Below are 22,250 nucleotides of genomic sequence, written 5' to 3' on the forward strand. Positions count from 1 at the left end.
TCTTTTCTCCTTTTAAAAAGTCAACACTACCTCTTCAGTACTGGATAGGCCTTTATAACAAGCAGGAAATGCTTTACCTGTCTGAAACTGACAATTCTGGGGGGAGTACCTGACACAAAAATCTACAGCTGAGACACAAGAGCCCATTTCTCCAACGTAGGGGCCAGTGACAGGGACAATGGCTGTCGTGACTGTTACAGTGGCCAACACAGGTCCCCCTGCCTCCAGTTTTTGCACTTCTAATTCATTCCTCACACTGCAGCCAGGTGGCCTTTCTCTAGTTCAACTGTCTGTCACCTCCTTATTCTTTCTTTCCTAACTAAACAGAAGCTCAATTCTTGACCTGGCAAACACAGCCTTTCACTGTCTGTCCCATTTGCCTCCCAGCATCATCATGCTTGCTGTGCCCCCTTCTCTTTTGCCCCCAGACACACTCCCCGCTCCTCAAGTTACAGCCTTACCACTTTCTATTCTTCCCCAACACTGTTCTTCCCTCCACTTCCTTTGCTCATCACCATCATCAGCGGAAGTCTCCATATTTCATCCTCAACACCACATCCTAGTGCAGTCTTCCCTGAACACCTTGTCAGAAATTCTCATGTGCTACCTGATGTCATATACTTGTGAGCAGGTCATATTTTCCATTAGCCTGTCAACTCTTTAAGGATAAGGATAAGTGTCTCTTCCACAGAGACACTTGAGATTTTGTGCTATCTCAGTTCTTAATAAAAATCAAAATTGTGTTATAAAATTTAATTAAATTCTCTCTTCATGACTTTTTAAGATAGTAGAATAACATGAACATCTATTGCAGAGGCAGATGTGTTACCACCTGCAAATCATCTCCACTTTCATATAAGAAGCAATGAATGCAAAATGACTCCAAATTTAAATGTGCCAAATGACATTTCTTTCTGAATAGATTAGTGACTGCCTTCCAAGAGATCAGGAGAGAAAAGTAGGAGATTTTCACAGCGAGATAGGCTGCATAATGGCCTCCAAAGATATACAAGTCCTAATCCCTGAACTTTGTAAATGGTACCTTATATGGCAAAACCAACTTACAGATATGATTAAGATAAGGATCTTGAGATGGGGAAATTACCCTGGTTTATCTGGATGGGTCCTGACTATAATCACAAATATCCTTATAAGAGGAAGATAGAGGGAGATTTGACTACAGAAAAGGAGGAGGCAATATGATGACAGAAGCAGAGACTGGAGTGATAAGCTTTGAAGAAGAGGAAGGGGTCACAAGCCAAGGAATACAGGCAGCCAATGGGAGCTGAAAAGGCAAGTCAACAAATTCTCCCCTAGAGCTTCCCAAAAGAACCAGCTCTGCATGTACCCTGACTTTTGCCCAGTGAAACTGATTTTGGACTTCCAACCACAGGACTGTAAGAGATTAACTTTGTGCCGTTTTAAGCCACTGAGTTTGTGGTAATCTGTTACAGCAGCAATAGAAAACTAATACACCTGGTAAGTGAGTATTTAGCTTTTTCTGGGTACCACACTATAACACAGCAGTTCTCAAAGTGAGGTCTCTGGACCAGCATTGCCATCATCACCATTCGGGTACTTGGAAATGCAAATCCTCAGGCCTCATCCAAACCTACTGAATCAGAAGCTCTGGGTTAAGCCTAGCCATCTGTGGTTTAACAAGCCCTCCTGGTGATTCTGAGACATGTTCAAGTTTGAGAACCACTCCTGGAACATTTTTTCTTTGAACTTGGTAATTAATATAGGGTGTCCTATATTTCAACAGGATGAAATAATCGAATAGAATATCACTTCTTTGAAACAAATGTTATAGGAACACAAAGTGAAAAACAGCAAGCACACCCTAAATACACTGTAGCACAAGTAACAAAAAAGTCTTAAAATCCGCAACAAGAGAAGCCATCGCAGCGAGAAGCCCGCGCACCACAACGGAGAGTAGCCCCTGCTCGCTGCAACCAGAGGAACCTGCGTGCAGGAACAAAGACCCAACGCAGCCAAAAATAAATCAATAAAAATAAATTTTAAAAAAATAAGAAAAAGAAATAACAACATGAGAAGCTATTACCAATCTAAAGTCTATTTTATCTGTGCTTAAAGGTTTGAACCAGCAGCAGTCGATTATGAATACAATCACTGGAGTTAGCTACTAAATAAAATACTTTTTCTTAGCAAGCAAAATAGATTTAAAATTAATGGAATCACAAATTAGTACTTTTTCTCACAATTTCTCTATCATTCAGAAGGAGTCCATTCTGTACTTCTATCAATTTCTTGGCCTAGAATCGCCACGTTCAACACCTGAGGATAAAACCTTCAGTGTTGTACTGTGTGATTTTTTTTTTTAATTCAAATGTATGTCAGGAGGAACTTATAAAAGGAAAAGAATAGCATTTCCAAACTGATACCTAAAAAGAGCCATTAGGTACAACTTTTGCACAATATTACTACATGACACCTATTTTTTAGAAAGCCAGACTTCATACTATTAATACAAGCATCTATTGATTGAATGACTAATTAATGTGTCACATGTTGATAAAAGATGATCACAGTAATCAACTAGAATCAAAATCTAAACTCTGTTTTTAATTCCTACACTCTCATCTATGGGGCTACAGAAGTTATGTAAGGAATCTGTAGCACTCTTTTTCTTTGTGGTAGTAGCTGGCAATCATCATTTTGCCAATCTCTGTTGACCACACTCCGTGCTTATCAGTACTTCTTGCATTACGCAGAAATCAAGTAGAGGAGTCCACTGTCAGAGGTTAAAAGACTGGTTAACAAGGAAGGCTAGTGGGAACTCATTTCCCAGCCTTGGACCTTGTAAATTAGGTCAACAGGTCCCAAATCAAATTGCATCCATAGCATTTAGTAATTTCAGTTTTACATGGCCCTTTTTTCATAATTCACATGAAATCAAGAAAATTAGCAAAGCACCACTTTTTCTCAATTTCTTTACAGCTTCAACCATTAGTTTAAGAAAAAAGCTGAGGTGAGGGTGATAGGAGCCATGATTAAGAACAAAGTGAGAAGAGCTATTTCTTGATTCATACCTCATATACCAATGATGCATGCGCACACTTCATATACCAACGACGCTCAGGTGCACGCACACACACACAGAGCGTGGCAGTCTAGGTATTACCTCCATTTGTATTGGAATAGCTGGTGCCAAATATAATTGTTTTGCTTATGCTGAATACCATGCACCCTGTTAAGAATCTCTGTTAGGATATTTTATATTTACTTTTAACTCCCTAATCAAGGATCTGCTACGGAGAGGAACACATCCAAAGGAGAAGCTGGCAACTCACAAAAGTGCTATTGCCTGGGAAAACAGACTATGTTTACTTATACTGTGGTTACTAAATGTCCCACTAGTGCCCAAGTCACCATAGAAACAATTGCTAGAATATTACCAATTTACCTTGAGCAAGATGGGCCTGACTGTATTAAAGACAAGAAGGTGTAATGCGAATGGTTACTCTCCACTCTGCCATTTCATGGTATCACGAGGATACTATGTACTATAAAGGAGAGTGGAGAATACTTGATCTTTCAGTTTGGGGACCTGAGAATTAGTCTGATGCACCTGCATACACTGTTCACACACTGTAGTAATGGAATCCCTTAGACTTCCTGGCGCATCCTTCAGTCAGCTCCTAGCAGTGAGACCCTGGGTATCAGTCACCACAGCTTTACTAACTGGATTGTATACACTCACACACACACACGCTCCTTTAGACATAAGACAAAAATACTGGAAATCCCCAACCAACTACTCAAAACTAACACTCTAAGGGTAGATCTGGTTGGATGTACTAATCACATAAGAGAGAGAGAGTTTGGCCAGAATTCAAACTACCTACCAGTTCAGGGAAAGAAGTTAATTTTATTAAATTTTACTGCCAACCTTCTGTACAATACTAATGGGAAATAGGGTAACCACAAACAGTGAAAATTCTCAGCTAATCTCCATATTTGATTTCAGTCATTAATTTTAAGTTCTTTTTCCCAAAACTTTTAAATAAAACTGTTATGAAATAGCAAAGTTGCATATTTTTAATTTTATTACTCAAGTTTTTGTGAACTCTCTATTGTATTCTTAGCAGGATATTAGGCAGCATGGGGAAATGAGCAGCTTATAGAACTAGATGGAAAGAAATCTGAGATGAAAGTACACAGATTAGACACTTACTACTTAAGTACTGGATGATATTATACAATAATGATAACAATAACTCCTATTTATTGAACACCTTTCATGGCTCACGGACCAAGCTGGGTGTTTTACATATATGCAATATGTGCACTAAATGAGAGATTTAAAGGGCTTTAAGTTATAGGTTTTCCATAGTGAGGTGGATCTGTGAAGAATCAGGGCTGGTAGGCTTTGAGTTAGGATGAGGAAGGTCATTCTAAGTAAGTGATGCTACAAAAGTGAACCCAGTGGTAGCAATGGGACCAGCCAGAGTAAGACAAAAGTGGTTAGAGCAGTGGAAAAACACAGAGACTATGGGACAGTTTTTTGTCCTGTTTGCCTTTGTCAGAGGTGCTGATAACCAGAGGAAAAGCTGGGGAGTCTGTTCAGTGCAGTCTCTACAGGAAGCTAGGGCAGAAACCTCAAAAATAAACCAAGGGAGGCAAGAATACACAATGGGGAAAGAATAGTCTCTTCAATAAATTGTGCTGGGACAACCAAATATCCACATGCAAAAGAATGAAACTGGATTCTTACCTTATATCATCACAAAAATCAAAATGGATTAAAGCTTTAAACGTAAGACCTGAAACTGTAAAACTCCTAGAAGAAAATCCAAGGCCAAAGCTTCTTAATACTAGCCTTGGCAATGATTTCTTGGTTATGACACCAAAAGCACAGGCAATAAAAGCAAAAATAGACAAGTGGAACCACATCAAACCAAAAAGCTTCTGCACAACAGAGGAAGCAATCAGCAAAGTGAAAAAGGCAACCTACGGAATGGGAGAAAGTACTTGTAAGTCATACATCTAATAAATAAAGGGTTAAAATCCAAAATACATAAGGAACTCCCCTGCAACTCAATAGCAAAAAACTCTATTCAAAAATGGGCCAAAGACCTGAATAGACATTTCTCTTAGGACACACAAGTAGCCAACAGGTATATGAAAAGATGCTTAATATCACTAATCATCAGGAAAATGCAAATCAAAACCACAATGGGGTATCACTTCACACCTATTAGGACGGTTATTATCAGAAAAACAAAAGATCTTTTGTTTTTCTGATAATAACCGTCCTAATAAGCAAGGATGTGGAAAAAAAGGGGACCCTTGTGCACTGCTGGTGGAAATGTAAACTGGTACAGCTACTATGGACAAAAGTATGGAGATTCCTCAAAAACATCATATGATCCAGCAATCCCACTTCTGGGTATATACCCAAAATAATTGAAATGAGGACCTCAAAGAGATATCTGCATATTCATGATCACTGCAGCATTATTCAAAATAGCAAAAGAAATAGAAAACGAATATCTACTGACAGGTGAATGGATGACGAAAATGTATATAGATACAATGCAATATCACTGGAGCCTTAAAAAAAGAAGGAAATCCTGCAATTTCCGACAGTATGTATGAACTAGAAGACATTAGGCTAAGGGAAATAAGCCAGACACAGAAGAATAAATACTACATGATCTCACTTTTACCAGGAATCTACAATAGTCAAACTCACCGAAGCAGAGAAAATGATGATTACCAGGGGCTGGGGGAAGGAGAAATTAGAGAGGGGTACATAGTTTTACTTATGCAAGATGAATAAGTCTTAGAGATCTACTGCAGAGCATAGTACACAGAGTTAGCAGTACTATATTTTATACTTTAAAATTTCAGAGAGTAGGTCTTATGTCAAATGTTCTTATAAAAAAAGGGGGGGAAGGAGGAAACTTCTAGAGGTGGTAGATAAGTTTAGGACACTGTATATGGTGACATTTCATGGGTATATACTTATCTTCAAACTTATCAAGATGTATACATTAAATATGTACAGACTTTTAATACGTCAATCATACTTCAATGAAAAACAATTGTATGAAAATAAAATACGAAATAAATGAGAGTAAATCAGTTAAACTGACTAAAACCAGTTTAATTGAAAGAAATGTCTAAAAGGAGATGATACTCCAACAGGTAGGATACCTCCCTGGAATCTGACAGTGAGCAAGTTGGGCAGAGAGGGGTGAAGTGGGACTACAGGGGAAGACGAGTGGTTTGAGCAATCATGTTGCTTGCAGAGGGTTAGAACAGTAATGGAAGGAATAGTAATGTCAGTGTCTGGTTAGGCTCTGCTGGAGAGGGTTAAGGATATAATTTCACCGCCATTCATAGATGGATGAGGCTGGGAGGGTGAAGGTAACTGAACCGACTCTCCACCATTATCCTTAGAGTTCCCCACTCCATTCATTCACCCCTTGGGGTATGTGGAAGAGAAGGGGAGGGAACACGAAGAAGACATGAGGAAGAGGTAGCGTCACGTGTTACTAAGATGAGAGGCCGTAGATCGGGTCAGCGGGGAGGCCGGATGCCCCTTCCACACAAACACCAGGTCTCTTTACAATGAAGACACGGAGAAGAACTAAGCCCTCTTCAGCTGTAAAGGCCAATCTCTTTAAAACAACAGTTAAGTCCTCCCCAAACACATTACCAGTTTTATTTCCCAATTTCTCCATCATGTAGTCTCAAACAGACCCTGTTTTGTTTTGTTTTTTCCAGTTTTCCCACTCTGTTCTATCCGCCTAAGAATGCTTTCACTAACCCCCCTGTCAATGGCAACCCATTCATTAGGGCTCAGACTAAATCCTATTTCTCTGTAGTTTTCTTCAATTCCCTTAATTGGATCCCTTTCCCGTGCTCAGACAGAACTCTGTACTTCTATCATTTATCGCAAAGTCTCATATCGTAAGTATTTAAAGAGAACTCTTAACTCTTCTACCATACTATAACTCCTCTACCATACATATAACATCCTGGAAGACAGGGATTATTCCTTCCCTCTCCTCTTCCACCTGCCACTATGTCTTGGCAGAGCAGACGTTTAATAAATGTTAGCTAAGTTGAATTAAATACGTATGTCATTGATGATCCCAGAGAAGGGAAGAACAGTAATAATATTGCTCAGGGACCCAGACTGCCTTGCTGTTATATCCATGAGGCTTAGCATATTCCTTGTCATAGGTAGATACTCAACAGATACTGAATGAAAGAATGAACAAATGAACAGAGATCAGTACCTCCCATCAGTAATAGGCAGAAGCTCTTGGAAGAGCCCTTTAAATAACATCTTTTGATCCTCAAATGCCTTGTGCCCACATTTGCACTCAGCAACATGCAGTGGCTGCTTTACATGGCAGCTACAGGAAGACCAGACACCATTATTAAGTTTTCTTACTGAAGTGTAACTGACATACAGTTAGAGTGCACAAACCTAAGTGTACAGAAACTTGACATATGTCTATATGTGTATACACTTAACATCACCTGTCTACATAGTCAGGACATAGACACCTATGTCACCACCCCCCAGACCAAGATCTAGAAGATTTTTACCACTCCAGCAGGCTCTCTCCTGCCCACTCCCATACAACTACCTCTGTCACTACAGATTCATTCTGCCTGAAAAAATTATTTTATTCCTTCCACGGTTCACTGCCTTATAGAAGCCTGAATTCCTTGAGGACAAAATGGCCATCCTCCCTGTGCTTTGGAAAAGTCATTCCGAGGTGACTGGTATCACCAGACTGCTGCTCAAAAATTCCTAAAACAACGACGGCAATGGCCTCTAGCAGGGAGGCCTAGTCTCACGTGCATTAATAAAGGAGAAGGCGGCAAAAACCAAACAAAACCCTAAGCCATTTGTCCCACCTTACAGAAAACTGAGGCTGAGCCAGTATCCAGATGCTCCTTGAGCCAGTTTCTCAGAGCCGCACGTGCAGCTATAATTAGAGCATGAGCCGGTCAGCTCGGAATGCCTGATGCTCTGCTCCATATCCTTGTCCTAAGTACCTTCACCCCACCTCTCACAGCCAAGATTGGGTCTTCCCCGAAGAGACAAAACACCAGTTGCAGAAGTAGAAAATCTCATTACTTCTCCCAGAAAGCTGTTGTTTTTAAGCAAAGAACATCTGGTTTGTTTCATTACGGTTGATGAGGAAAATGTTTTATTATGATGACCATTGTATGTGAAAGCCATTAGCTCTCAAATTTTAGTAAAACAAACCTTAAAAAGAATGCTTTCTTTTTTGAATTCAGTAAAGAATTTTCCTTTAAGTGTCAGCTGAGGCTTCAGCTAATGCAGAGTGAATGTGCACATACAGATTTTGATACATGGATCAATATTTCGTACCAAATTACCTGAACTCTTCTGAGAGTGACTAGATTTCTATTCCCCATGGAAACAGGAGAGGAATAGCAATGCAATCCAATTCTCAGCCACTGCCCTCAGCCAAAGGAAGCCTGTAGCACTAGCTCTGTTACAGCATATAAATGAGGACCAATGTGTTTCACAGTCAAGTTCAGCTCTAAACTTTTTGAGAAGTTTAAGTCTATGCCTTTAGGGCACTGTCTAATAATGAACGTCATATTTAAATCAGGGTTATTTTAGTAGCCTCTGAACTATAAGTTAGTTTTCCCTTTATTTCTAGAGTTTCTGAAAAGTTGATATTTTATTGTGGGAGCTGAAAAGATAAGATTCATGGTTTGATCAGGCACCAAGTCTACAAACCCTTGTATAAATAACTACCTAAGAGCAAGTATCACTTAGTAGGGCAGCAGTCGCCACTTGTACTTGGGAATCCACACAAGCACCTCCTCCCACATCAGCTTCATGAACTCCTGCAAGTCCTGAAATCTTTCTACCTCAACGCCTGAAGAAAGCTTTGGGTGTGAAATGACCATCTCTCAAGACAAAGCCTGAACACAAAGCGAAAACGTGGGTAAAAGGCTTCTTGATGCTCTTTACGGAAAGTTTACACAACCAAAATCAAACTATTGCCATCTCATTAAATTAAAAGCTAAAAGCTATAACCTCAGGGCTGATGAAATGGTTTTATCACCTGAACAAGTTTTAATTTATTCTAGGCAATGAACAATTTCACATTTCCCAAGCTACAGAAAACACTGAGTTGTCCCAATCAAGTTCTTACTATGAATAGTGTATTAACAGTTTACTAGTCACATTGCAGAAACTAAGCATCGTAGAAGGACAGAATAAATTGTATGGCATAATTACATTATTTGTTTGTATAAAAAGGGACAACTATACCCAGTTGGAAAATTAGTAGACAGTTTCTAATAAGATCCCAAAATACTAAGAATACACCAATTCTCGGCTTTGCCGAAGTGAGTTCATTTGAAAGCAGAAAAATGAAGCAAATATGATGCTTAATTTGGACCTTCTGAATGTAATCGCTAAATTTAACTCTGTGCTCTGAACATGAATACAGTTCAAAGAGGGAGCCTTTGCTTTTCTTTGGTCACTGGTTAATCCTCGTCAACCCAGAAGATCTACTCAGTGAGTAATTAAACCTGGATACAAGTAGACTATATGGCCAAATATACCTGGATTTAAATCTCAGCCCTGCCACTGACTGGCTATGTGACCTCGGACACATTACTGAACCTTTGTTAGTCTTGGTTTCTTCATGCATAAGGATGAGAAGTTACACTGTATAACACATGAGGAACGAATGCTAAGTGATCAACGTAATGCCTGGCCCACAGTGAGTGCTCAGCACAGTATAGCTATCATTATTATGATAATGATTATTATCAGTGATGCAAAATTTCATCCTGGCTATGCACTAAGCCAACAGTGTTTTTTCAAGGCATTACCCCACTCAAAGGAGGTGGGACTTTCACTGCAAGAGAAGTTTATTTTAAAGTACTATATGGAGAAGAATTCCAGATTATCTAATATAGGCCATGTAAATCTGAAAAAGAGCTTAAATCTTACCAGAATCCCACTGGAGACTAAAAAAGTTCCTTAGAAAGTCTATGCTAGGCCCATTCTGGGGCATTATGGGCAATAAGATCTCAGGGAACCCCCAAGAGAAAATCCAGAGATTAGGGCTGTGAGGACTAGGCAAATGGGAACAGATGGAGTCTTTTTGATGAAACTTTTGTATGTCTTTGCCATTGAAGTGGAATTCAACTTAAACAAAAGTTCTCCTTTTTAAAAGTTACAACTGCAAACTCTCTCATAACCCACAATTTCATAAATTATGCATAATCATTTCCACCCTAATTCCTACATCTTAGGGTTAACTTTTTTTTTTTTTTTTTTTGCGGTATGCGGGACTCTCACTGTTGCGGCCTCTCCTGTTGCAGAGCACAGGCTCCGGATGCGCAGGCTCAGCGGCCATGGCTCACGGGCCTAGCCGCTCCACAGCATGTGGCATCTTCCCGAACCGGGGCACGAACCCGTGTCCCCTTCATCGGCAGGCAGACTCTCAACCACTGCGCCACCAGGGAAGCCCAGGGTTAACTTTTTTAATAAAAAAGAAACTAATAAAGATATTTGAAAAATATTAACCATCCACAGTTCCTCTCTAAAAGGAAACTTAACATTTTTACCTATTACATTCCATTTGCTATATATATATGATTATCACAGCAAAATGTACAAATGAGTTTGTTACTCATTTTCATGTAAAGTTCTACTAAATATTTTACTAGAACTATAAATAATATAGTAATTTTATAGTTATTATTTTTAAGTAGTTGCATGTTATTTTGCCACTTTGATAACAATTTAAACAATTCTAATATTAGACATTAGGATTGTTTTACATTCTGTTTTGGATTTGCTATAATTTGCATGCAAATGTATCTGTATGTATATACATATGCATTTCTTTAAGTTGCAATAATAACTTTATACATGTATATTTTTTGCTTCCATATAATTTGTTCCTCAGGATAATTCATAGGAGTTGAATTGCTGAGTCACAGTATATGAACATACTTAAGGTGATTCTTCTATATCGCTATTTTGCTTTCTACACAGGTACCAGCTTGCCATATGATACGCTATTTCAAAATCTTCACTGAATTATGGGATAAGAGTTTTTTAAATGTTACATTATATATATATTAAAAAATACTCAAATGAAAAATAATAAAAATAGTTACGTAGTCTACATTACTGATTTTAGAGCTGTAGCGATTCAGTCCCAGAGAGACTAAGTAACCTGCCTAAGGTTGCAAAACTGATTAATGCCAGGTCTTCTGGCTCCTTCTTCAGTGTCCTCACTGAATCACATTATCCTCAGTGTCTCCCTGGCCTCAGAATGTTCCCTTCAGATAGGATACCAGCCACAAGTCGACACAGAAGGGCAAAGGAAAGGTATGAGGGAATCAAAAAATATTCAAGAGGATAGATGTAGGTAGAAGGGGAAAAGGCAGATACAGTAAGGAGAAGCCTTGAAGGACAATTTCCTTGGGTCACGCCAGATAATTTCCATTCCAGGAAGCGCACTTACTTATTTGCAAGCATCAAAGCATGGTCATGACAAAGGATCTCACTGGACTAGGTGGCGCCAGCAGCACAATATTCAAAAGCTTCATGTCAAAGCACTGCAGGAGACATAGGCATTCATAGTTCTCAACAGAGCCCCCTCTAAATCAGCACTAATTAGTGTTATGCCTTACATTTTCCAAGTACAGTATAGCTTCACAGCATCCCTACACACAAGCCGAGGAAGCCAGGGCAAGCATCATCTTCCCATTTCACACATGAAAAAAATGAGGTTTCAGGGAACAAAGGTCCTATTAAGCACAACAGGCAGAACAGAGACTGAAACTTCAATCCTGACCTCTAACTTAATGTTCTCCCATAGTGATATGACTTGTATTTCTTAGTTAGGTAAATTTACTAATAAAAATTTAAAATATTCCTTGAACTGCTAGATTTTTGAAACTTGTTTGCAAATACTTTTTTTTTTTTAACCAACCTAGAAATTTTAAAGACCACAAGACTGGCTGCGATTTTTGCCTCAGGCAAGTCAATTCATCAAAAGCGTTTTCACCCCTAGTTAGCTATGAAGTCAACATAATAAGTGGCAATTTGCATAGTTTTAAAATGTAATACAATAAATTACAGTAAGTTGTCAGAGTACATCACAGAATGCAGCATAATGGGAAGTTTGGGCTAGTTATTAAGATATTGTGGATACATCTCAATAGAAGCAGAAAAAGCTTTCGACAAAATTCAACATCCATTTATGATAAAAACCCTCCAGAAAGTAGGCATAGGGGAAACTTACCTCAACATAATAAATGCCATATATGACAAACCCACAGCCACCATCGGCCTCAATGGTGAAAAACTGAAACCATTTCCTCTAATATCAGGAATAAGAAAAGGTTGTCCACTCTCACCACTGTTATTCAACATAGTTTTGGAAGTTTTAGCCACAGCAATCAGAGAAGAAAAATAAAAGGAATCCAAATCAGAAAAGAAGAAGTAAAGCTGTCACTGTTTGCAGATGACATGATACTACTATACATAGAGAATCCTAATGATGCTACCAGAAAACTACTAGAGCTAACCAATGAATTTGGTAAAGCAGCAGGATACAAAATTAATGCACAGAAATCTCTTGCATTCCTATACACTAATGATGAGAAACTAAGGAAACACTCCCATTTACCATTGCAACAAAAAGAATAAAATACCTAGGAATATACCTACCTAGGGAGACAAAAGGCCTGTATGCAGAAAACTATAAGACACTGATGAAAGAAATTAAAGATACAAACAGATGGAGAGATATACCATGTTTTTGGATTGGAAGAATCAACATTGTGAAAATGACTCTACTACCCAAAGCAAACTACAGATTCAGTGCAATCCCTATCAAAGTACCAATGGCATTTTTCACAGAACTAGAACAAAAAAGTTCACAATTTGTATGGAAACACAAAAGACCCCGAATAGCCAAAGCAATCTTGAGAACGAAAAACGGAGCTGGAGGAATCAGGCTCACAGACTTCAGACTACACTACAAAGCTACAGTAATCAAGACAGTATGGTACTGGCACAAAAAAAGAAATATAGATCAATGGAACAGGATAGAAAGCCCAGAGATAAACCCACACACATATGGTCACCATATTTTTGAAAAAGGAGGCAAGAATATACAATGGAGAAAAGACAGTCTCTTCAATATGTGGTGCTGGGAAAACTGGACAGCTTCATGTAAAAGAATGAAATTAGAACACTCCCTAACACCATACACAAAAATAAACTCAAAATGGATTAAAGACCTAAATTTAAGGCCAGACACTATAAAACTCTCAGAGGAAAACATAGGCAGAACACTCTACGACATAAATCACAGCAAGATCCTTTTTGACCCACCTCCTAGAGAAATGGAAATAAAAACAAAAATAAACAAATGGGACCTAATGAAACTTAAAAGCTTTTGCATAGCAAAGGAAAACATAAAACAAGACGAAAAGACAACCCTCAGAATGGGAGAAAATATTTGCAAATGAAGCAACTGACAAAGGATTAATCTCTAAAATTTACAAGCAGCTCATGCAGCTCAATATCAAAAGAAACAAACAACCCAATCCAAAAATGGGCAGAAGATCTAAATAGACATTTCTCCAAAGAAGATATACAGATTGCCAACAAGCACATGAAAGGAAGCTCAACATCACTAATCATTAGAGAAATGCAAATCAAAACTGCAATGAGATATCACCTCACACCAGTCAGAATGGTCATCGTCAAAAAATCTACAAACAATAAATGCTGTAGAGGGTGTGGAGAAAAGGGAACCCTCTTGCACTGTTGGTGGGAATGTAAATTGATACAGCCACTATGGAGAACCGTATGGAGGTTCCTTGAAAAACTAAAAATAGAACTACCATTTGACCCAGCAATCCCACTACTGGGCCTATACCCTGAGAAAACCGTAATTCAAAAAGAGTCATGTACCACAATGTTCATTGCAGCTCTATTTACAATAGCCAGGACACAGAAGCAACCTAAGTGTCCACTGACAGATGAATGGATAAAGAAGATGTGGCACACATATACAATGGAATATTACTCAGCCATAAAAAGGAACGAAATTGAGTTATTTGTAGTGAGGTGGATGGACCTAGAGTCTGTCATACAGAGTGAAGTCAGAAAGAGAAAAGCAAATACCATATGTTAACACATATATATGGAATCTAAAAAAAAAAAAAAAAAGGTTCTGAAGAACCTAGGGGCAGGACGGGAATAAAGACGCAGACCTACTAGAGAATGGACTTGAGGACACGGGGAGGGGGAAGGGTAAGCTGTGACAAAGTGAGAGAGTGGCATGGACATATATACACTACGAAACGTAAAATAGATAGCTAGTGGGAAGCAGCCGCATAGCACAGGGAGATCAGCTCAGTGCTTTGTGACCACCTAGAGGGGTGGGATAGGGAGGGTGGGAGGGAGACGCAAGAGGGAGGGGATATGGGGATATATGTATAGCTGATTCACTTTGTTATACAGCAGAAACTAACACACCATTGTAAAGCAATTATACTCCAATAAAGATGTTAAAAAAAAAGATCTTGTGGAGACACTTGAGCTGGCTCCAAGGAGCTAGTCCCTCGCTGAGTTCTGACTCCAGGAAGGCACTAGAGGGAGGGGGAAGACTGCAAGAGGAAGCTCGAATGTGCTCCTCTCTGTTTTGCTTCCATTCTTACCACCACTCCCTCAGCCCCACCCTAACTGGGCCCTCCAGCAATGCATCTGCACCCCAGCAGTGACAGTTCATCCCAGTGGTAGCAGCTGGTTGCCCTTTTTCCTCATTCTCAGAACCAGCCTCATTGTGGTTTCTGAGACATACCAGCTGGTCAGCGCTTTCTTGTCCAGCTCCACGGCTCCTCCTTGGAGCATCTAGGTTCCAATAGCTCCAGCCTCTTCCTATAAGCCCCCGTCCTCAGAGCCGTAGCCTCTTCCTGCCATTACCACGTCCAAGATACCTCAGTGCAGCGCTGATCAAAATGCTGTGGGCAGATGAGCGCCAGTCCTTGAAGCGTTTGTTACTGTTTCATTAGAATGTCAATTAACTATATCGTGAAGAGCGCTGTTCATTTCAGCTGACTTTCCTTCAGAGGTAGACTCTCCAAAAAAGAAGCAGTGAGTTGATTTACATTCAATTCAAGCTCCTTATCTCATGGCAGACAGGTAGCAAACAGCAGATCGATTGCTCTGAGTACATAGTCTTGGTGGCTCCCTCTTGGTGAATGATTCTTCACATTACAGTCACCCCAAGAATCACTCCTGTAGTTTCTGTCTCCTAACGTGGACCCCGACTGATACAGAGGTTAGGTATAGATATATTTTGAGTAACCTTTATTTTAATCATACACATGCATGTGTACAAAACTGTGATATAAAATGCACCATATGGTCAAAAAGTTGGAGATATATTAGCCTAACATGTAGATTACATGGAAAAAAATATTTACCTAAGTCCCAATTGCACATATATCTAATGACCTTCCTGTGACACTATAGTTTTAAAAAATAAGTAAAGAAACCCAAAGAAAAGTATTCAAAGAACTCCACTCAATATAAACCTCCATCTACAAACGAGAAAAAAAGGTAACAGTAAATGAGAGATAACTTACTCTATTTTTAAAGGCTTGACATATGGTCCCCTTCAAGACCTAGAAAAATGTGTTACTCTGTACGAGTACCTTGTGCTCTGGGACTTCAGAGCACCTGAAGTAATTCTGGGTCTTCTTTCATGAAAGTACTTGTCTCTGTTAATCATATTCATGGGGCTAAGGGTCACTTGTGTCAGCAATTACAGGAGCAGACTATTGAGACAGGCTTATGTCTTTCAACTATTTAAATATTTCCTACTAACCCAACAATGACTTTACTTAATAGCTCAGTGACATGTCTGTAAGATCAATGCCTTCTAGGGTCTACTTCCATCATCAGAGTTAACTGCTATCTGTAAAGGGGGCTCGGAGCTGAGAAAGCAAAGACGACATATATGTACACCTGTTAGCCCCTCACCATAAATGAGGCTCATCCTCTTATCTGTCATCACGAAACTACAGAAAACATTTTGTTGATTTCATATACATGACACACAAACATGCTTTCTTTACAGGGTGTCTGAAAATATGGGGCCAATTATTTCATCCTTTATTACAGAACTATTCATAGGATGACCACATAACTTATCACCCAAACTGGATCAGTACAAGAGGGAGGTAAGTGCCCGGGACCCTGAGACAACTCATGTGTGAAGTCAGACTGTGTCTTGCTCCAAAGATACATTCACACATCAACTACAGGAATTATGACATAATGGAGGGGAAATCAACGCACAGTAAATAAAATGATAAAAAGGCAAGGCGGAAATAGAGACAAAGATGTAGAGAACAAATGTATGGACACCAAGGGGGGGAAGCGGTGGGGGTGGTGGTGGTGGGATGAATTGGGAGATTGGGATTGACATGTATACACTAATATGTATAAAATAGACAACTAATAAGAACCTGCTGTATTAAAAAATAATAAAATAAAATTTAAAAAAAGGACAATAGATAAATATTTCTCTATGCTTCTAGATACCTTGCATATGAAAACCATTTCTATGTGGCATAAGGTCTTATTCCATGATGTATCCTTTCTGAAGAAAAGCTGGAATATTTTAAAAATTAAGCACACATGGCAACCATGAGAATGCACCTGTTAGATCTTGTACTGGTGGGAGTGTGGCTGACTCAGGGCCCCGCTGCTGTGCAGTAAAATCCACAGCAGTATTTGTATGAAGGCCCTGCTGCCCGCAGGCTGCTGGCAGTCTATGACTGAGCACAACAGGAATACTACAGCAAGCCCATTTCTTGGAGACACAGGTCTCCTTTGATGATCAACTGTGGCTCCAGGACTGCCCAGTGGCCTGACTGAATTTTTCTCAGAAAGGCACAGCAAGCAGTCTTAGAGGCTCACCCACACTTTCCTTCTTTCCCTCTCTCCCGCACACATAGTCAGACATACATTGTGGTCTGAAGGCTCTTCCAGCCTCCCGGCCAACTCCCTCCCCATTTTCTCTTATAGACACTTCCCCTAATCAATTTCTTACACATTTAATCTCTTCTTGGTGTCTGTTTCTCAGAGGGTTCAGACTAAGACAGCACAAGCGTGTACTGACATAAACCTAGTTTATATGTATTTAAAAACTCTCAACTGCCTTATTTCTCAATACAAAGAATATTTTTAAACTGAGGGCACTTAAATCGGTCATATATATACACTGAAAATCTACGATGACTTGGTAAACCCAGGAAAATATATGCGTTCTCCCCACAGGATTAAGCCAATTCAAATTGGAAAGGTTAACAGCGTTTAATAAAATTTAAGTATTCAGCCTGAATGTATTTGAATATGGCAGAGAAAACTCAAGCTATTCTTATACTAGAGATTGATACCTCATAGCCCCATCTATAAAATGAGGTATTTCGATGAGAGGCATGATAACATTTCCATCTAAAATTCTATGGTTTTCAAAATTTTTTATTAATTGATTTGTTTTTTATTTTTTAAGATTCTCTATCATGGGTGCGTGGTACTTTGCATTTGGTAAATATCTCTTTAACGGGAGCACAGAATTTCAGGGTAGAAAGGGTAGTTAAGGTTACTTAATACACCCTAGAAGATGAGACGCATCAGATTCATTTGACCTAAAAGCAGAAGAAAATTGGACAGTGCAAGTTGCCTAGGTATTTTTCTAACAGCACATGTAATGATCCACATTTTGGATGCTGGGAATAAGAAGCAGCTGTGGCCTTTGATATTTTAAAATTGGTCCACTACCCTGCTATTTTATTTTAAAACATTCAGGGTATTGTGAAAATTGGAATTACCTTGTTTTGACTATTTCTGGTGCTGCCTTCATAATAATTTCTTTTCCTTTTGGTTAGATGGGCAAATATATTGTCCATTCCAACAAGTTAACAGAAATATATTTTAAATATCCGTTAAGGTAAGTATTTAAAGTTCAAAACAGAAACAACGACTACATTAGGTTAAGTTTGCTAACTTAACTAAAGGAAGTCATGAGGTTAAGGTGGGCTGGGAAAGTGGGGGAAGTACTAGGATAAGAGATAGCAGTGTGCATTTCACTTGAGCTTCAGCCCTTTCCTAAACTCACTGTATGACCTGTGGAATGCCATCTACCCTCTCTGGACATCTGCCTCCTCAGCTGTGAAATGAAAGAGCTGGACAAGATAGCTTATGAAGTCCTTCACAGTTAGCTCATATGGAGTCTATGCACACTTTTCTATCTCGCAGTATGACTAGACACTAAACCGTACAGCTCATCCAAAACTGAGTGCTTCTTAGAGAGTATCAAAGGAAGAAACCCCAAATACAAATTAATCCAACAAGAAGAACAACATCTATTTCTCCTTTCATTTTTAAGCATTTGTTATATCTAGAGGCAGCTGAAAGGAAACTGTTACAGTTTAAGGAACAACGATTTCCAGGCAAACATTCTATTGACAAGCCCTTTTACTGCCTTCTACAGAGCCACGGAGGACTAGGGGATGAAAACTACTCTCATTCCATTCAGTCTGTGTAGGGACGGAATGAAGCAGAGCTAAGTGTCAAAGCGTTTCCTGTTCTGATGACAGATGGCCAGGCTTGCTGAATGAAAGCTTTTAAAAGAGACCACATCCTGCAGATCTAGGCAAAAGGGCAAAGAAGTGCTCCTGGCTTTCACCAGCTCTCCTTGCTCACCATCAAAGCCCTGCACCAACAGAACCCGACGTGAATTCCAAACCGTGACCTCAGTTAGCAACTCGACATTCCCATGAAGCCCAGCTCTCCCATGTCAGCTGAAATTCCATCCAAAGCTATTTCCTCTTCCAAGGTAGTCAAGTTGGAAGCATAAAAGCTCTACAGCCATTCTTTCTATTTTTTCCCCTAGATACATAAATCTGAAAACTAGAACAGTAGGGTTCCAAAATAAGCACTTTCCACCACATTTATTTACCCCAGTTGAGAATGTCTTCATACTTAGAAATCTTACAGAGTGAAGTTCATTCTTTTAAATCTATTCAAGTGACCTCTGGGCCATGTAGTCTTATTAAGTGACAAATAACTGCAGTTACTAAAGGAAAAGACAAGTAAAAAGAATTATTTCCTCTAGGAAAATATGATATTGGGAAACAACTATTATTTATAATAGAATTTGCCACGGGCGGACAATATCTTACAACTCAGACTTGAAAAATGAAAACGTATTTGCAATTTTCATATCAACATTGACATGAGAATTTACTAGTAAGGCGTGCCACTTGGCCCAATGCCCCAGTTTGAAATTTTTTTGCTAAATAAAGATAACACTGATATCACTTTAAAGGGTAATACCGTAAAACATTTTAAAAAATAATTTCCCATTTTCTGCCAACTCACTATGGCATGACTGTGAGAACGTCTTCGTGAGACTTGAAGTTAAGCAGCCTAACTTGTTACTAGTGCCATTAAGCACTGAAATCAAGAAGAAAAAGACTATGACGCCCTCAAAGAATTGCTTTCATAGGTAAAGGTGCCTTTGTTCATGCAGAAAAGCAACACAGCAGCCAGGGAACACAGTCTATAAAAGGAATTGAATTTTCCACTGGCAGTTGGTGTTACCCTGTTGGTAGCTTTGCAAGACACTAAACTCTAATTTCTACTGATAAAGGCTACAGTGATAACACAAAATGCCAAAAGTGATTCTTTCAAGTTGTGTGATGTGTGATGTGGAAACTCGAAATTCTTTCCAAGCCTGAGATGGATTTTATAAGGTTCTAATGCCCATAGGTAGCAAATAACCAACTAGCGTGGTCAATACGCTTAGTAACATCTATCACTGGAAAAACAAATTATTTTCAAAAGTTATTTTCGGCAGATGCCTGAAAGTTGTTTACTACAAAGAATGAACGGCCAATCTTTTTATAAATCAAAGAAAAATGTACAAATAATTCTTAGCAAGTGTGTTATGACTGTTTACAATTCTACTACTGCCACAACATAAAAAATGATAGAGGCTTACAGTTACATAAGAATTACATAAAGTAACTTGACAGAGCCTACCTTTTTCAGGAACCGGACTCCATAGGTAAATACATAAAGGCCAAATGAAAATTTCCACCTGTGGAAAGTTTAAAAAAAATTCTATGATATTCAATTTAAATATTTCACAGCACATTTTGAAACACGTGAGTGAAAAAAGTCTGTTAAATGAACCCCCCCTACACACACCTCTGCCCCAACCAGGGATTAAACTTAATGAGCGATTTCAGTTCTGGCTAAACACATACACTTATGTGCATGGCATACTGCAAATATTTAAAATATTAATAATTACATTCATAAAAAATTTTCTTTCACTCAGTTATTGTATTTACCCATCTTCTCTTCTACCAACATGTGAATTTCCTCTTGTTCATCGCTCATGAACGAACAGATTTTACAAACATGAAGGTATATAAGATAGCTTTGAATTCTTTGCCTATTTCAGATATTAAGTAAATGATTTAACTTCTGTTCATATTTGTTTTAAAAATAAAAGGTATAACATTTTTAAATCAGGTAACATATTTTTCCTTCATCTTTTAACTAATTTTTATTGGCATCTTTCTGGATATTGCTGACAGAACCCATTTGGCATCCAAATCATTCATCTGATGTGCAACTGTTAACAACAACCTTATACCATCCCAAACTCTATGTCTACCTGTTAGACATTCACTTTTTTAATGAGGAAAAAATTTTAAGTTCCCTTTCAGTGACAAATGAATTGAATGTTTAAATCTTTTAAAATACGAGACTTTGCAGACACGAAAAGCAATTTGCCTCCTGACAAATTAAAGTTGACTAGTCTTGTTCTCCTTTGTGTTCATTTACAACTTGTAACCCAAGGTACCATGAACAGCATGACCTCAGGAATGCTATTTAGTGAAATCAATCAGTTTTTAAAGGCATAGCTATTCACACTCAGAAAATATAAGAAGTAAAATCGGGAATTGAGTACCAGGGTAAGAGTTTTTTTGTAGTAACCGTATATATACACACACTATGTATATAAGTTATATGAAGTCTCGTATTCAAACATGCTGGAATTCATGTCAGAACTAACACTGAGAGAAGAGCTTTGAACTGCAGGGTTGAAAATCATCAACTAATCATCCATAAAGCCTGAATTCAGGAAGGAACAAAAAGCAACGATTCTAAAACCTCTTATAAAAGCCCTCTTGTGGGCTTCCCTGGTGGCGCAGTGGTTGAGAGTCCGCCTGCCGATGCAGGGGACACGGGTTCGTGCCCCGGTCCGGGAAGATCCCACATGCCGCGGAGCGGCTGGGCCCATGAGCCATGGCCGCTGAGCCTGCGCGTCCGGAGCCTGGGCTCCACAACGGGAGAGGCCACAACAGTGAGAGGCCCGCGTACCGCAAAAAAAAAAAAAAAAAGCCCTCTTGTAAGGAAGGGCAGTTCATATACTGCAGTATCAAAGTCAAGGATTTAATTTTTTCTTTTTTGGTATTATCCTTTTTTTTTATTATTGATATATATTTTTTTACATCTTTATTGGAGTATAATTGCTTTACAATGGTGTGTTAGTTTCTGCTTTATGACAAAGTGAATCAGTTATACATATACGTATGTTCCCATATCTCTTCCCTCTTGCGTCTCCCTCCCCGCCACCCTCCCTATCCCACCCCTCCAGGCGGTCACAAAGCACCGAGCTGATCTCCCTGTGCTATGCGGCTGCTTCCCACTAGCTATCTACCTTACGTTTGGTAGTGTATATATGTCAAGGACTTAATTTTAACCCCATCTCCATTATCAATTTTTGGTGGTTATGGGTGAAAGTATCTGTGTGCTTCCTTCTGTTGGGATGTACAAATTCTAAATCAGAAGTTAAGACCAGGGATGGCTCCAAGGGTGTGTAACTTGTGCAGTTACACAGGGTCCCATGCTTGGTTTAATGTTTTGCTGTCACTATCTCGAAATTCTTAGTAATTGTTGAACAAGGGGCCCCATATTTTATTTTGCATTGGGCCCTGCAAATTATATAGCTGGTTCTGGTCGAGATACATAAATTCTCCTAACTTCGAGCAAATCTACTAATATCCCTTGATCTCAGTTCCATCTCTATAATGGGAGAGTGGGTTTATATTATACTGGGTTTTTTGGGGTTTTTTTTTTTTTG

At 39.0% G+C, this 22,250-nt stretch overlaps 1 protein-coding gene across 1 annotated transcript in view; it reads right to left on the minus strand.

Annotated features, from left to right (window-relative positions):
- The window catches only part of CERS6 (ceramide synthase 6), a 322,915-nt gene that overhangs the window by 125,586 nt on the left and 175,079 nt on the right, over positions 1-22,250 (minus strand). Inside the window, exon 4 of the mRNA XM_060302302.1 lies at positions 20,135-20,192. Coding sequence (XP_060158285.1) covers positions 20,135-20,192 — 58 coding nt within the window. The remainder of the gene's footprint in view (positions 1-20,134; positions 20,193-22,250) is intronic.

Source organism: Globicephala melas, chromosome 7 (genome assembly GCF_963455315.2).
Source record: "Globicephala melas chromosome 7, mGloMel1.2, whole genome shotgun sequence".
Taxonomy (NCBI): Eukaryota; Metazoa; Chordata; class Mammalia; order Artiodactyla; family Delphinidae; genus Globicephala; species Globicephala melas.